The sequence below is a fragment of the Macaca nemestrina genome, chromosome 6, assembly GCF_043159975.1.
Source record: "Macaca nemestrina isolate mMacNem1 chromosome 6, mMacNem.hap1, whole genome shotgun sequence".
NCBI classification, from domain to species: domain Eukaryota; kingdom Metazoa; phylum Chordata; class Mammalia; order Primates; family Cercopithecidae; genus Macaca; species Macaca nemestrina.
Window position 1 is genome coordinate 85,756,318 of NC_092130.1, and position 16,914 is coordinate 85,773,231.

At 35.5% G+C, this 16,914-nt stretch overlaps 1 protein-coding gene across 2 annotated transcripts in view; it reads right to left on the minus strand.

The window, feature by feature from the left end:
• The window catches only part of LOC105491976 (arylsulfatase family member K), a 49,582-nt gene that overhangs the window by 21,244 nt on the left and 11,424 nt on the right, over window positions 1-16,914 (minus strand). For both annotated transcript variants that reach the window (XM_071098698.1, XM_011758816.2), the window contains 2 exons: window positions 15,760-15,919; window positions 915-1,197 (listed from right to left, as the gene is read on the minus strand). In XM_071098698.1, coding sequence (XP_070954799.1) covers window positions 915-1,197; window positions 15,760-15,919 — 443 coding nt within the window. The remainder of the gene's footprint in view (window positions 1-914; window positions 1,198-15,759; window positions 15,920-16,914) is intronic.

Here is a 16,914-nt window from a genome sequence, read left to right on the forward strand (position 1 = left end):
AATTTAAATTCAAATCTAATGTAAATGAAGTTATAGAAGAAACAGCTGAGCTGGGAATGTTGACACTGCTGTCATTCAAGAGACATTAGAAATATAGCCAGAGGAACTGAGTGAAGGCAGATTTACCAGCATAAATGAGGAAGGTTGTTGTGAAGAAAAAGATAAAGATGTACCACAGAAAGCAATATTGGCAAAATTTTTCACATTAAAGGAACTTGGAGATATATCATTACATTGAAAGTGCAAAAGCTAAAATGTTGGAAGGTAATCCAAATTTAGAAAGAAATAATGACAATTTGCCAAGTCTTAGAGAAGATGCTTTCTCTGTATCGTAAGTTTTATGATGAGAAGGCAAGCACTCTTCAATCTACTGGTAAGTTTTTTTAACCAAAAAAATTCCCGCTTTAATTCTCAGTGTTTCTAGCATTTTCATTATTATGTACTACATAAATATTAGTTTATTTTTTCTTTTCCATTTTTAACCAAAAGTAACACAATTTAAAATATTTTGATAAATGTTTTTAAAGGTGCCAGAAAATGGTCATTTTTCCCATTTATTTTCCCATTTATTAAAGTTGTTTTATATGGTTTCAGCTTGCATGGTCATTTTTACAATCTGGAACAGTGCAAAGTGAGGACGGCCTACATTTCTAAGAGAATGCCTTTTAGTTTCTCTTTTTATAGACATATCCTTGGCAAATGTATTCAATCCAGAAGTACGCTTCTGACTTTTAACACTTATTTTATTTCTGTAAAACTGTCCCTTTAGTTTTTATCTAACTAGTTATTGGTTAAGTTTGAATACATAATTTTCAATTTTTTCTTTAAAAGTGATAATAAAAGAAACAATGGGTGAATACCCATAAGCCACATATTTAAATCTAATTTTGAGCACACACAATGTAGTTACTTACTTTTCCAAGCCAATAAAGAGATGTGTGAAATGTTGAAGATCCAAAATTTTCTCCAGAAGATGGTGAAGGGTAAGGGTGTGGTAAATTTAATCCCAAGTAAAGAACAAATGGTTCAGTGTAATTAATTGCTTCCTTTCTTAACCAATTTATTGCTTTGTCTGTATTCTGCCAATCCCTTTCCATCACTCTGACTTTAGTCCTATTATGGATAAGATTAACCATGGGTCTGCCTTCTTGTCTGAGTAAGAAAGCAACATCTCTTGTCCATGCTTCCACACGATTACTGAGGGAGCAAAAACACACGTATATTGTCAGGTATATTAAAAAGTTTTAAAATCGTACTAAGCATACATTAAGAAAACAACATGGAAAACAATTTTTAGGTTCAGTCTTGTACATGTTCAGAATAACTATATTAGATCTAAAAAAGAAAGTTATTGAGCATTACAGATTAAAAAAATAGAAAAAAAGCCAAGAATCGAATATTCACTTATGTGTTCTTTAAAACTACGAAAGATTAGGTAGAATGGTTAACTTTTCTTACAGCAAGATATTTAAACAAAATGTTTCAGATTTCTAGTATTTCTTCTTTACTAAATTTTCTAACATTTTTATTTTTTCGCTCAGAAGATATTATTCCTAACCAAAGCTACTATAATTTCCTTTTATCACTGAATATTTATAGTTTTAAAAATATACCTACCATGTATACTTCATGTGTTGCTGAAGTTTCAAGTTTAAAATTGTTTCCAGCTCTATCTTTTCTTATTAAAAGAACAATTTTAACTATAATCTGAGCTATCTAAGCTAAAAGTGATATAAATTTCATATCCATTATAAACCAGAGATATTTTCTTTATTACTGATTTACAAGTTAAATGATTCAATTAATTCACTTTCTCTCAATCTTTATTTTATCTGACTGCTTGATTTTTCTCAATCAAGCTCTAAGCATATGTAGCTGACATAATTGGTTGGATAGCAGTCCTAGGCATTTCTAGAAAGTTTGCTTTTTAAGTTTCTGTTGAGATAAGTATCTCTGAAGTGCTCTATCAATAGAGAAAAGTGTTTTAAAAATCCAGATACCAACTCATAAACAAAAAATATTTTATACTAAAACATAATACTGCTCTTAAGAGAAATTGCAATCCATATAAAATGACTAACAACCCATACATAAGTTAAAATAGAAAAATTTTATACCCTGCCTTTTGAATGCAGGTAAATAAATTTAAATAGCTACAATAAAAATTCATTTTTCTTTTAGACATTCAATATATTTTGATAAAAACAATAAAAACCATAATTTCAGCAGAATTATATCTATCTAACAGATCCTAATTAATTCTAACAGATGGGAAACCCTAAAATAGGAAGTTTTGTATTCATCACACTACCAAAACAATCTGACATTGGTGTCTCATCTTTTGCTTAAATCACAGCTAAACTCTTACTATATGTGACGATTACTATTGTTGCAGAGGTGGAATTTTAGGGGTTTATAACACCAGCAGTATGTGTGGTAGAACTCAGATTCTGAGAGAAGGAATAGGACACTGAGATTTATATAGTGTGTTTAGGAACCAAAGTACTTTCTTTTCAGTCAAAGAATATTACATGAGAAAATATGGCTGAGAACCTATTACAACAAGCAAGCTTTTAATACAACCTAACTAGTTGCCACTCTTTGGATTAACTCAGGTTAGACTATTGTCCTGACTACGCTAACTGACCTAACCACTGGACTTCACGATGTAGTCTAGACCATGAGCGAGCCTAGGCTATGTCAAGGAAAGATTTTCAAGCCTTGAAAGACGGCTATATTGAACCCAGTTTGCTGCATCTTTTGCTATAACAGTGATTAAGTGTGACATCATTTAACCTTTCTGGTAATAAATTTATGCCCTCTCCCTATTTTTTTTTTAACTGTGTTCCTGAGATTCTTTTAACCAAGGTCCCCTTAAGCGTAAAATGGCTCAAATCAAATTACTTTTGGCCTACTCTAATCATTATGGCCAGATTTCAAACTTGGCTTTATAACTAAACAATATGCGATTGTCCTCTAACTAAATAATATGTGATTTCTCTATTATCTTAGTGGTATCCTCCCTTGTCTTTTCCTAAGTATGGCTTTAGCGTGATTCCCATAACTGCTGGTACTTAAGTAGAGTTATAACAAGCGATTTCAAACACTGCTAAGGCAGCAGAGACAAGATTATGGTTAAAGGTAAAAGGTATTTTTACCTTTCTCAAATTTTTTCACTTCTTTGATTAGTTGACCCATGTTCACTGTGCCTAAAGTGTAAAATAACAATTTATTTCTTTACAACTTAGTGAGGAAGAACATGAGTATAAAGTGATGTATTCAGTAGATGAATATACTACAGTACTTTAAAATCATTTAGCACTTTTTAATGTATTCAAAAATATTAATAATTATAATTAATGACTCTCCATTCTACTTTCACTACTCCCTGGGCCAGCCCAACCTTCCTGGGCCATCATGAAGCACAATACGAGCAGTAGATGCAGCCTAAGCAGTAGGCTGCTACAGGAGCAGCAATTCTTAGTCCAGAAAGTCTCTCTTTCCGGTCCAAGGTAGCTTCCAGTCCGTGAGTCCGACGAGTAAAATATGGAATGAGAATATGAATATGCAACTTCATAATCTATTACAATTACAATAATAAGATAACTCTTTTGACATTATAATTCTCTCTACTAACCAGTGTATCCAGACCCTTCTTATAAGAGTGATGGTCTCTTAATCAGGCTAAACCATTGCACCTGGAAATCATATCGTTCGATCATATTCTCAGAGCTACTTCTTTGTCTCATTGTTCTAAGTGTTCTTTCCTGCCACCAGTAATGGCTATAACTTCTTCCAAATATAAGCTTTCTAATTACTTAACCACTGGGAGTATTTTGAACCAATTTTTTACCATTCCATTTCTATGTATTTTGTCCAGAATACCAAGACTATGGTTTCAATCAGGACACTTGAAAGGGGCTTGAATCAATGAGAAGGATCAAAACTACCTGTGGGCTCAGATATTTTATGATTCAGTGGCTGTTCTCAATATAAATTTACCCTGCTGCTTCCAATAGGCACAGCTATACAATGCATAGTTTCCTCTATGCCAGCATCTCTCAAAGTATAGTACAGGGATCCCTGAGGATTCCCAAGACACTTTCAGCGAGCCCATGAGGTCAAAACTATTGTCATAATAACAGCAAGATGATATTTACCTTTTTCATTCTCATTCTCTCATTACATACAGTATGCAGTGAAAGAGACCACTCTGCTCTATCCTGAGGTAGGAGCCCAGATGTGAAGTATATCTATCTCAAGGAAGATTGTCTTCTATAAACTTAGAGAGGCTTCAATGTTTCCTTATATCATGCCCCTCTTGAGTGGCCCAATGTCTACTTCAACTCTTTATAGAAATGTAAGAGGGGCTTTTCTTCTCAAAGGGATAAAAATAATAATCATGCATTGCTGATAAAGACAGTCACAATTTGTTACACCTTGTCCTACTTCCACCAGAGGTCCAGTTCTTTATATCCTTGCTACTCCAAGTGTGGTCCATGGACCAGCAACATCAGCAGCTCCTGGGAGCTCCCATAATTCCCACATGTTGTGGGAGGGACCTGGTGGGACTCATCATAATTGAATCATGGGGGCAGTTTCCCCCATACTGTTCTCATGGCAGTGAATAAGTCTCCCAAGATCCGATGGTTTTATAAAGGGTTTCTGCTTTCACTTGATTTTTCATTCTCTCTTGCCTGCTGCCATGTAAGACATGCCTTTCACCTTCCACCATGACTGCGAGGCCTCCCAAGCCACATGGAACTGTGAGTCCATTAAACCTCTTTTTCTTTATAAATTACCCAGTCTTGGGTATGTCTTTATCGGCAGCATGAGAACAGACTAATAAACCATCCTAGACTCACTGAATCACAAAGGGCATCTAAGAAGATGCCCAAGTCATTTGTATGTATATTAAGGCTTGAGATGCACAGCTTAAGAATTTTTTTCTGCAAAAATCCTCAAATTTTAATCAAAATTCAATCAAAATGGAAGATAATCAAAATGGAGCTTCCACAGTAGCCTATAAATAGGAGAATTATTCTACCTTGGTTCAATTCCAGAAAACAGTTGATAGCCAAATATACTATCCAACAATCAGCAGTTTAATTATTTTTAACAACAAAAAACTCCTCACTAATACAAATGAAAAACAAAACTACTTAACACATTACCAACTAATTATTACATAAATTTGTATATTTGGCATTACTGTGTGGGTTTTCTGTGGCAGTGTGCTAAATTCTACTGCTAAAATACTGGATACAATCAGTTTACAAGTAGTACAGGATTAGTTTACATAGTAACAATTATATCTGAAAAAATATACCTTAAAATTGATGATGAGAATATGACAGTTTTCTTTCCACATGAAGTAGGGGCCTAAACATAAACCTTCAGCTTCCTAAGAGTCTACTGAAGATGATTAACTATCTCAGACTTAGACTTCTGTGATCTCTCTCTTTTTCTCATTGTTGATGAGATTGTAGCAGCTAATTTGTTTCTGGTAAATCTCACAATAAAAAAATTAGAAAAACGATGATTCTGAAAAATTCCCTTGCAAATTTCTGTATTGACCTAATAAATTCTGTAGGAGAAAAAGGAATCTATATTCATTCCCATTAAATGCTCTTTTCTGGACTTGGTGTGGGGGCTCACACCTGTAATCCCAGGGCTTTGGGTGGCCGAGGTAGGAGGACTGTTTGAGCCCAGGAGTTTGAGACCAGCCAGGGCAACATAGTGACACCTTGTCTCTACCAAAAAAGAAAAAAAAGAATTTTAGCTGGGCATGTTGGTATGTGCCTGTGGTCCTAGCTACTTGGGAGGCTGACCGGGGAGGATCACTTACGGTCAGGAGTTTGAGGCTGCAGTGAGCTATGATCCTGCCACTTTACTCCAGCCTAGGTGACAAAGTGAGATCTCATCTCTTAAAAAACAAAACAAAACAAAACAAAACTCTTCTCTCAAATTTGAGAGAAACACACATACAATTTTTAAAAGGATTTACAAGGCTGTCATCCATCTTCTTTACATATGATCACTCACAAAAGCAATCTGTTTTAGTTGAACGAATAACACCTACCCTGGCAAATTCAGGTTGGGACATCATTTTTAAACACACATTATTTAAATGCTCAAAATATGCATGCTTTCACATTTATTAGTTTTATTAATTCCAACCATTTCATTTTTTGGTAAAATTACAATAGCTGGTGCCCCTTAATCTTTTCTTACTCATGGGTTTCTTTGTAAATATGATTAAAATCACAGATTTTTCTCTATTAAACAGTAACATTAATTACACCACAAATTATATTGGTTATGTAATAATAATAATAGTAAATATATTTCAAAGAAAAGTTTTCTTTGCAAGTGTGTGTGTGGAGGTGAGTATTCAGGGATTATATCTTATGAAATCTCATCTAGCCATTTTCTGGTCCGCTCGTGAATTCATCATTGTGGAAGCACTAATATTTACAACTTTGAATTCCTAGATGACTATAGCCCTTGACAGGGTATACATGTTTAATGTAGCCTGAGCTTAAACAAAGGCAGCCTTTTTGATTCAATTAAAGAAATAATGAATACGTACTACATGCAAGACATTGATCTAGGCAGGTGTTTAATGAGACTTGCTAAGCTAACAAATTGGTATTTCCACCTCATATCCACTCAGACATAAAACCCTCCTACTATTGTACTTTTAAAAATAAATGCCAAAGGCTATTTTATGGAAAAAACAACTGTAATAAAATACTTCAGCTATGAATCTAAAAATGGTTTAGATCACATTCACCATTTTATATCCAAAAGGAGATGATTTTTCTTATGCTTTTACAGTAATTAACATATCAATTTGACTATAACATTTACAATTTTTGTAAACCTTTGTTTTTTAATATTATACAGAAAATGTAACCCAGACAAAATGTCATCAAATCTGAAAAAATAAAGCAGGTTGGTTATTCCCAGATTATCTGTTGTTAATAGAACTTACTAAGCAGTCATTACAGTGGACACATCACCATATCCACAGCTCTTGCTGAAGGAGTGACCTAATTGGCCACATTATGTAGGATTTATCTCCCTTTCTAGCCTGTCAACTGGCCAGGTGTGGGCACCTAACCTAAACACTAGCACTTAACGTGGCCAGCACTTAACTTATGATGGAGTCTTGCATGAAATATAAGTTAGGACTATCATCCCTATTTATAGAATTTAAATTTAGAAAGAAAATAATCCAGAAACTGGAGGTTTTTAAGATGCAGCTACAAGGTAGAGACAGTCACAAAGGAGATGGAACTTGAGCCAAAAAGAGTGTGGCAGGTCAAAGTTGGGTTTGGAAGTGATACAGCTGAGAAGACCCAGAGTCTGGGTACTTTTTAATATTTCCAGTAGAGGCAGGGTTTCACCATGTTGGCCAGGCTGGTCTCGAACTCCTGAGCTCAAGTGACCTGCCCGCCTTGGCCTCCCAAAGTGCTGGGGTTAAAGGCATGAGTTACAGCGCCTGGTCCTAATCCAAAAAACTTAATGAAAATAATCACCATATTGAGAGTACTAAGTGAAAATCTCAGTCAATTTTTAAGTCTCAGAATAGATGACATGAAAAATATACACTTGGCTGGGCACAATGGCTCATGCCAGTAATCCCAGCAATTTGGGAGCCTGAGGCGGGCAGATCACGAGGTCAGGAGATCGAGACCATCCTGGCCAACATGGTGAAACCCCATCTCTACTAAAATACAAAAAATTAGCCAGGTGTGGGGGTGTGCAGCTGTATTCCCAGCTACTCAGGAGGCTGAGGCAGGAGAATCATTTGAACCCGGGAGGTGGAGGGTGCATACACTTATGCGACACATCATATCAACAGAATGAAGGACAAAAACCATATGATCATTTCAACTGATGCTGAAAAAGCTTTCAATAAAATTCAACATCCCTTTATGATTACCCCACCACCACAAAAAATACTGGGTACAGAAGGAACATACCTAAACATAAAGACACATACGACAGACCCACAGCTAGTATCATGCTGAATGAGGAAAAACTGAAAGCCCTTCCTCTAAGATCTGGAACACAACGAGAATGCCCACTGTCACCACTGTTATTCAACATAGTACTGGAAGTCCTAGCTAATCAGATAAGAGAAAGAAATAAAGGGCATCCAAACTGAAAAGGAAGGAGTCAAATTATTCTTGTTTGCAGATGATGTAAACTTTCATTTAGAAAAACATAAAGACTCCACCAAAAAACTATTAGAGATGATAAGTTCAGTAAAGTTGCAGGACACAAAATCAACAAACAAAGATCAGTTGCATTTCTATATGTCAACAGCAAACAATCTGAAAAAGAGATGAAGAAAGTAATCCCATCCCATGAAGTAATCCTTCAGAAATGAAGAAAGTAACAGGTACAAAAGTATACTTAGGAATTAACTAAAGAAGTAAAAGATCTCTACAATGAACACTATAAAACACTGATGAAAGCAATTGAGAGGACACAAAAAACTGAAAAGATATTCCATGTTCATGGACTGGAAGAATCAATATTGTTAAAATGTCCATACTACTGAAAGCAATTTACAGATTCAATGCAATCTATATCAAAATACCAATAACATTCTTCATAGAAATAGAAAAAACAATCCTAAAATTTATATGGAACCAAAACAAACAAACAACAACAACAACAAAAAACAACTCAAAGTAGCCCAAGCTATCCTGAGCAAAAAGAACAAAATTGGAGGAATCATATTACCTGCCTTCAAATTATACTACAGAGCTTTAGTAACCAAAATAGCATGGCACTGGCATAAAAACAGACACGTAAGACCAATGGAACAGAACATAGAACCCAGAAACAGCTCCATACACCTACAGTGAACTCATTTTTGACAAAGGTGCCAAGAACATACATTGGGGAAAGGGCAGTGTCTTCAATAAATGGTGCTGGGAAAACTGGATATCCATGGGCAGAAAAATGAAACTAGATCTCTCTCTCTTAACTCATTAAAAATCAAATCAAAATGAATTAAATACTTAAATCTGAGACCTCATACTATAAAACTATTAAAATAAAGCATTGGGGAAACTCTCTAGGACACTGGACTAGACAAATATTTCTTGAGTAATACCCCACAAACACAGACAACTAAAATAAAAATAGACAAATGGGATCACATTAAGTTAAAAAGCTTCTGCACAACAAGGGAAACAAAAAAAAGTGAAGACACAACCCACATATGGGAGAAAACATCTGAAAACTATCCATCTGACAAGATATTTATAACCAGGATATATAAGGAACTCGAACAACTTAACAGGAAAGAAATCTAATAATCTGATTAAATAACGGGAAAAAGATCTCAACAGACAGTTCTTAAAAGAAGACATACAAATGGCAAACAGGTATATGAAAAGATACTCAGCAACAATGATCATTAGAGAAATACAAATCAAAACTATAATGAGATATCATCTCAGCTAAAATGGCTTTTATCTAAAAGTCAGGCAATAACAAATGCTGGCGAGGATATGGAGCAAAGGGAACCCTCATATACTGTTGGTGGGAATGTAAATTAGTACAACCACCATGACGAACAGTTTGGAGGTTCCTCAAAATACTAAAAATAGAGTTGCCATAAGATCCAGCAATCTCACTAGGTATATACCCAAAAGAAAGAAAATCTGGATATCAAAGAGATATCTGCACTTCCATGTTGATTACAGTACTAGTCACAATAAGCCAAGATTTGGAAGCAACCAAAGCGTCCATTAACAGACAAATGGATAAAGAAAATGTGGTACTTATACACAATGGAGTACTATTCAGCTGTAAAAAAGAATAAGATCCAGTCATTTGCAACAACATGGAGGGCACTGGAGGTCATTATGTTAAGTGAAATAAGCCAGGCACAGAAAGGCAAACTTCACATGTTCTCACTTATTTGTGGGAGCTGAAAATTAAACAATCGAAGCAGAATGATGGTTTACCAAAGGCTGGGCAGAATAGTTGGGGTGGGGGCAGTGGGAATGATTAATGGGCACACAAAAAAAATGGAAAGGATAAGATCTAATATTTGACAATAAAACAGGGTGAGCATAGTCAATAATTCAATTGTACATTTAAAAATGACTAAAAGAGTATAATTGGATTGTTTATAACCCAAAGGTCAAATGCTTCAAGGGGACGGATACTCCATTTACCTTGATGTTTTCATCACGCATTATATGCCTGTATCAAAATATCTCCTGTACTCCCTAAGTCTATATACTTACTATGCACATACAACAATGAAAAACATTGCTTATTTTGAAAAATATTAACCTGCACGAGCAGACAACATACATAATTACAATGGTAAGATGAAATGATAGGGAATTTGATTTTAGATTTTCAACGGGATAGAAGCTAGGAAAAACAACACAGCAGCTTGTTTAATTTCTCTTCTGATAGCATTAGAATGTACGTTCCATGACACTGGAGAAAACAACACAGCAGCTTGTTTAATTTCTCTTCTGATAGCATTAGAATGTACGTTCCATGACACTGGAGAATTGTGTGTTGTGATTGCTATTGTATTTGCGTCATCTAAAAATAATGTCTGGCACATAGTAGCTGGCTCAAAAATATTAGCTTAGTGGATACTACAAATACCTGATTTTACTTTTGTAACTTAAAAAGGGTCATCTTCTAGTCTTAGTACTTTAAGGAATTCTACTTAATATTAAATTTTTTATTATACTGATGTTAGAAATTTAGTTTTTAAAATATTCTATATAAAATCAATTACCTCCTAATTCTATACACTTTGTATACACAATTCTATACATTTTCTTTTTGTTAATTCTAAAAACTAAATTGATGTACTAGTGTCAAGTGGATTTGATCCCTTAGAATGTGAAAGAATAAACAATATTTAAAATGTAGGCAATTATTTTAAGTATGACATTCCTAAGACCAGGCTGGCAAGTATAAAATATCTAGTTTTAGACATGTTTTCTCAATCTCTATACTAAAGACATTTTGGACTTGATCATTCTTTATCAGGGAAGGGGCTGTTTTGTGCATTATAGACTGCTGAGCAGCAACCTTGGCCTCTACCCACCAGATACCAGCAAAATAACCCTGGTGTTATCAACCAAAAATGTCTCCAGACATTGTCAAATGTCTTCTTGGCAGCCAAGAGGTGGAGGTGGGGATATATGGGATGAGGGGAGGGGTGACTGCCCTCAGTTGAAAACCACTACTTTAGATATTGGGAATATATAGGCAACAAAATTTAACAGAAAGCAAAAATAACCAAAATATCCTATGAATTAAATAAAAATGTTTTCTTTCAATTGATAAGAAGACAGCAAATTTGAACTTAAACCTATTACAACTCAATACATACAATGTGAAGGGACAGATGAGTATCAGAAATTTAGAAACCACTTAACTGTACTCCATTGGAGTTACAGAATTGCAGAGCAGAAGAACTTTAAAGGTCACGTAGTGAAAGCTCATTTGACTAAACTGGGATTCTAAGCAGATAAATTACTTGCTGAAGGTCTTATCATCAGTAAATGGCATTTTTATGAGTAATACTACCGGTATCTTTTTAACACCTGTACAGATGAAACAACCCAGAGATCCTAGTACGGTGTGGTGTGTCATATATAATAAGGGACACTTACTTAAATTAGTGTTCCTAAATTGGTACAAGAAGGAAGCATCACTGATGCCTAAAAAAGACAGACAGAAGTATTATAATAATAAATAAACCTGTAATTCTGGCTGAAAATATAAGCAGGTTCAAAAATGGCCAATTTCAGTAATAAAGAGTTATAATAACTTGCATTTTGATTTTGAAAGTCAATCTATCAACAAGACTGAATGCCCCTATTTACGAAATTTGATATTGTGAGACCATGTTTTGTTCTGAGACCCATTTTTAAGCTTACACTGAAAAATAATGTGCTATAATTCATATAACCTTCAGACATGCTATTAATAGCAACCTTGACTTACTTCTCAGCCAAATGTCTGTGTGCGTATATACAGTGCTCATAAAAATACTCCTGGTGGCTTATTTCAATTTCCTAAGCTCTGATGAGAGTGTGAGTAAATGAAAATAAGCTTTAAGAAAGTATTGCACTGAAAACCATCTTTGACACCAAATATCAACATCTAAGTGGTTTTTTTCCTCTACTAATTTTAGAAATCCACACGACGAAGAACGAACTCCTAAATATTAGTATTTTAAAAATTAAAAAAACTTAAAAACAGGATATCCTCTATTGTAGATATGTAAAAAATACTAATAATGAATAAGTGACATGATCCTGCATTACACAGAATATCAATGTTTATCAAATAATAAACTGTACGTACTTCAAAATAACTTTTTCATTCATTCATTCATCAAAAATTTAATTGTGAACCTACAATGTACTGGTGCTATGCTGGCAAATGGGAATAAAGAAGAGAAGAAGAGATAAGGTCCTTGCTCTGCATGGATAATTATCCTGCTGCGGAATAAAAGTCAGGTCATATTTTAACTGTGTCACATAGAAGAATAAAAGTTACAGGGGATATATGGCATTCAATCGTAGATTTATTTTATTATAAACAGTTGTATTTTACTTTAGATTAAGCTTGCATTCTAAAAAGGAGAAAGATTTTAAAGAGAAAGTTGTGAAACTCCATAAAGTAACTAGTAATGCAAAGCACTTTAGAAAAATGATGGTTATGGCTGGGCGCAGTGGCTCACGGCTGTAATCCCAGCACTTTGGGAGGCAGAGGCAGGCAGATCATGAGGTCAGGAGTTCGAGAACAGCCTGACCAACGTGGTGAAACCCTGTCTCTACTGAAAATACAAAAATTAGCTGGGCGTGGTGGTGCATGCCTATGATACTCAGGAGGCTGAGGCAGGAGAATTGCTGGAACCTGGGAGGCGGAGGTTGCAGTGAGCTGAGATCAAGCTATTGCACTCCAGCATGGGCAACAGAGTGAGACTCTGTCCCAAAAAAAAAAAAAAAAAAAAAAAAGATGGTTATATAAATGTTAGACTGCAATTCTGGTTAAGCCATTTTCATAATAATAATCTTTCCATTGACTAAATGCTTACTCTGTGCCAGACACTGTTAAATATTTTATATTATTCTGCTTACTCCTTGTATAGTATCTTTTAACTCATATAAAACACAGTCATCCATCAAGGTAGGAATCATAATTCTGACAGGTAACTTACAGAACACTGACACGTAATGCCAGGTAACTTGCCCAAGAATTCTTACAGAACACTGACACTCAATATCAAGTAACTTGCCCAAGGTTACAAGGATGGTAAGCAGGGAAGCTGGGTATCTGACTGCTCTGGTGGACACAAAGCTGTGCTCCTCCTCCTACATGTACTTCCTCTCCCTGCCTTTCTTTCTGATATTAGCAGGGCAGAGTAGGGGAACAGGATTTTGCACAGAGAAACTAGCTCATGCAACAGTCCAGATGTAGTAAAAAGCATATTAAGGAACGTTTTAAAAGACCAGGTGCATACTGAGGGATGGATAGAGTGGTATGAAATGAGACTGGAGGTAGGCAGGGGCTAGATCATGTAGGGTCTCATAAATCATGATGTGGATTTGGGATTTTAACTAACCTGAAGAGAAAAACCACTGAAAGATTTTAAGCAAGTGTGTCATGTAATCAGACATATATCTAAGAAAGATCATTCCAGTTGCCTATAGAAAATGGGTCCGATAGAGTACGAAGAGTCCAGGTAGAAGCCCATTTTAATAGTTTAGGCAAGAGATGACAGTAGCTTGGTGGAGAGAGTGAGAAGTGAGTAAATTGGAGAAATAATTCAGAAGCAGAACTGACTACATTTGGCCATGCATTAGAAGACAGAGCAAAGAATAGGAATGTCAGGATTGCTTCTGCGTTTCCTGTACTGCCATCTTTTAGATTTTGGAGGACAGAAAAGGAAAGAAATTAAACAGTAACTAGCAAATCAATTTTAATGTTCAGATTATTTTAGATTATTTTAGTATCTGTTTACCCAAAACTCACTGTATTCATCTCCCAGAACTGTCAGAATAAACTATTACAAACTGTGTGGCTTAAAACAACAGGAACCTGTTCTCCCACAGTTCTGAAAGCTGTAAGTCTAAAATCAAGGTGTCAGCAGAGACACATTCCCTCTGAAGGCTCTGGCAGAATTTTTCCTTGCCTCTTCCTAACTTATGGTGACTCCTGGCAATCTTTCATTCTTTGGCTTGTAGCTGCATCACTACTATCTCTGCCTCCGTCTTCACATTGTTTTCTTCTGTGTGTGCCTATGTCCTTGTTCCTCTTCTAGTAAGGACAGCAGTCATGATTTCATCTGGAGATCCTTACTAATTACATCTGCAAATAGGGTCTATTTTCCAATAAGATCACATTCTGAAGTTCTTTCTAGGTGGTCACAAAATTTGGGGGAACATTATTCAACTCACTACATTCATCACTATTTTTATTAACTTAATTTTTTCTTATTATTTATCATCATTTGTATCATCGTCATCATCACAACAACCATTACCAATAACCCTCAATTAGCACTTGCCTAGGTAAGAAAGAGGCACTCTAATCCCCAATATGTATTTGTGTTGGGGTCCACAAGTGTTGGGGGATCCCAAGATCACACCGAAGTTCAGTGGGAGGAATTGCAGGACTCAGACTACAGCTGCACTCATGGCTATAGTTTATCACATAAAAGGATACACAGCGAAATCAGCAAAGGGAAAAGGTGCATAGGGTGAAGTCCAGAAGAAACTAGGCACAAGCTTCCAGATGGAGTCACAGAGGACGTAATTCTTCCACCATCAAATTGCGACAACACATGTGAAGTGCTGTTTCTGCTCATTAGAGAATCAGTACCCAAGTTTTTTAGGAGGGGGTGCTGATTATATAAGCGCCCTCTACTTAGCACATACCAAAATTCCAGACTCCTGGAAGGAAAGCTGATATTCGGCATAAACCGCAATGTACAAATGCTCCAGGCACACAATAAGCCGCTCTTATCAGTTAAGGAATAGTGGGAATACTCCAGAAATCCAAGTTCCTAGATGCTAGACAGGGGCCAACCTTCCAAGCAAGCCTTTCTAAGCAGAGCAGTCTCAGGTCTCCTATGTTAGCTCTTTGCTGAACTTATTGATACATTTAATCCTCACAGCAAAGAAATTAAAGTACAGTGTCAACATTTAGACAATGTGTCCAAGATCAGACTACTACAATGCTAGTAGTAAACAGAAACTATAATTCAAAAGTAGGCAATCTGATTCTTGACCTCTACTCTTAACCACTATGCTTAGCTGCCTGGTTTTTGAGGACTTAGTAAAATGAAAGAAAAACAAAGTTACAATAGACTCAAGTTAGAGAGAACTGACCAAGGAAAGCAGCAAGAAGGCTATGGTTTTAAAAACAGATTTTAAAATTAATAATACAGTAGCCATTAAAAGAAATTCAATGAAAATAAAGCACGGGCTAAACAACTTTACAAACACTACTTATAGACCTTTATTGTTTAAGAAAAACAAAATGACTAGTATATTAGCCATTTTAATGTTTTAGGAAGATGAAAGAAAGCTAAAATTTCAGCCTAATTAACACAATGAAGGAATTAAGATATTTACTTTCACCTTTGTGGAAAAATAAAAAAGTTAAAGTAAAAAAGACTACATGTACACGCTATGGTAGAGGGCAGTCCATGAAGATTATTTTTGTTTCATTTTTTACCTAACGGAGTGATGTCCTGACGTATAGTCCAGTTTCCCGAATTTCTGTGTTCGGTAGCCATGCCTCTCCATGACATCCATCCATGTTGTATAATTTGGATCTAGACCCTTAAAATTATTCCAAGATTCTGTTAAGTGAGTGAAGAGTCCACTCCACATTGCTGAGAGAGAGAGAGAGAGAAAAAAAAAGGAATTGGGATTAAGGTAACGCTTAACAATTTAACTATGAGGACAATTACTCTGAGAGAGCAGTCCACTAGTGTAGAGCTCATGCTCTGCAATCAAACGTACCCAGATTAGGTGCTTTAGCAAACATTTCTGATTGTTACCTCATTTTATCAGGGAGATACGCTGTGGGGAGTTACTATTTCCATTTTACAGATGAGTTGACTAATGCTTAGTGGTTAAGTTACTTAAGGTAAATACAGCTGGAATTAAATAAAAAGTGTGTGTGACTAGAGGCCTCTTTCAAGCACAAAAATAATCCCTAAGTATTCGTTGGTTAACTTTCTAAATCAGACAATTGAAGTACAGATCTCATTTCCCCAATATCCTTAAGGATCTTCCCTTATTCCCTGTCCTTTTGCTGGCTTTCCACAAAAAATGTAAGTGTGCTATGCCTTATCTCTCATTTTCTACAACTATGATTGCTTATTCAATCAATACTTATTTTCCCATTTCTGTGTACATAAATAGAAAGTTAGAATAAGCTTTCCGTTTTCATCTAGCAAGATGTTTTCTGAGAGCTGGGATGGGGGATTACCTGGGTTTGACTCCCAATAACACCAGTTACTGAGTAGTCTTTGACAAATTATTTAACCTTGCTTATTCTTCAAAATATACTTCTTCCAGGAAAAATAACATCTGACATTTTGAGACATCTAGGGTTCATTGGCCACTTTCTCATTCATTATTTAATGTGATGCTCAGAACAACCCTGTGAGGTACACAGTATACACAGCAATTGGCAGATAAGAAGACTGAGTGACTTGCTTAAGCATTCGCATCCAGGTCATTGTCTCACCCTAGCCCACTGCTCATTCTACTTTACAGTTAACAAAACTGTTTTTTAATATGCTGGTCCTTCATTATTGAAATATCATTTTCAATATAGTTTAGTTTTCTTTTAATCACTGGTAATAATAGAGTTGTTAGT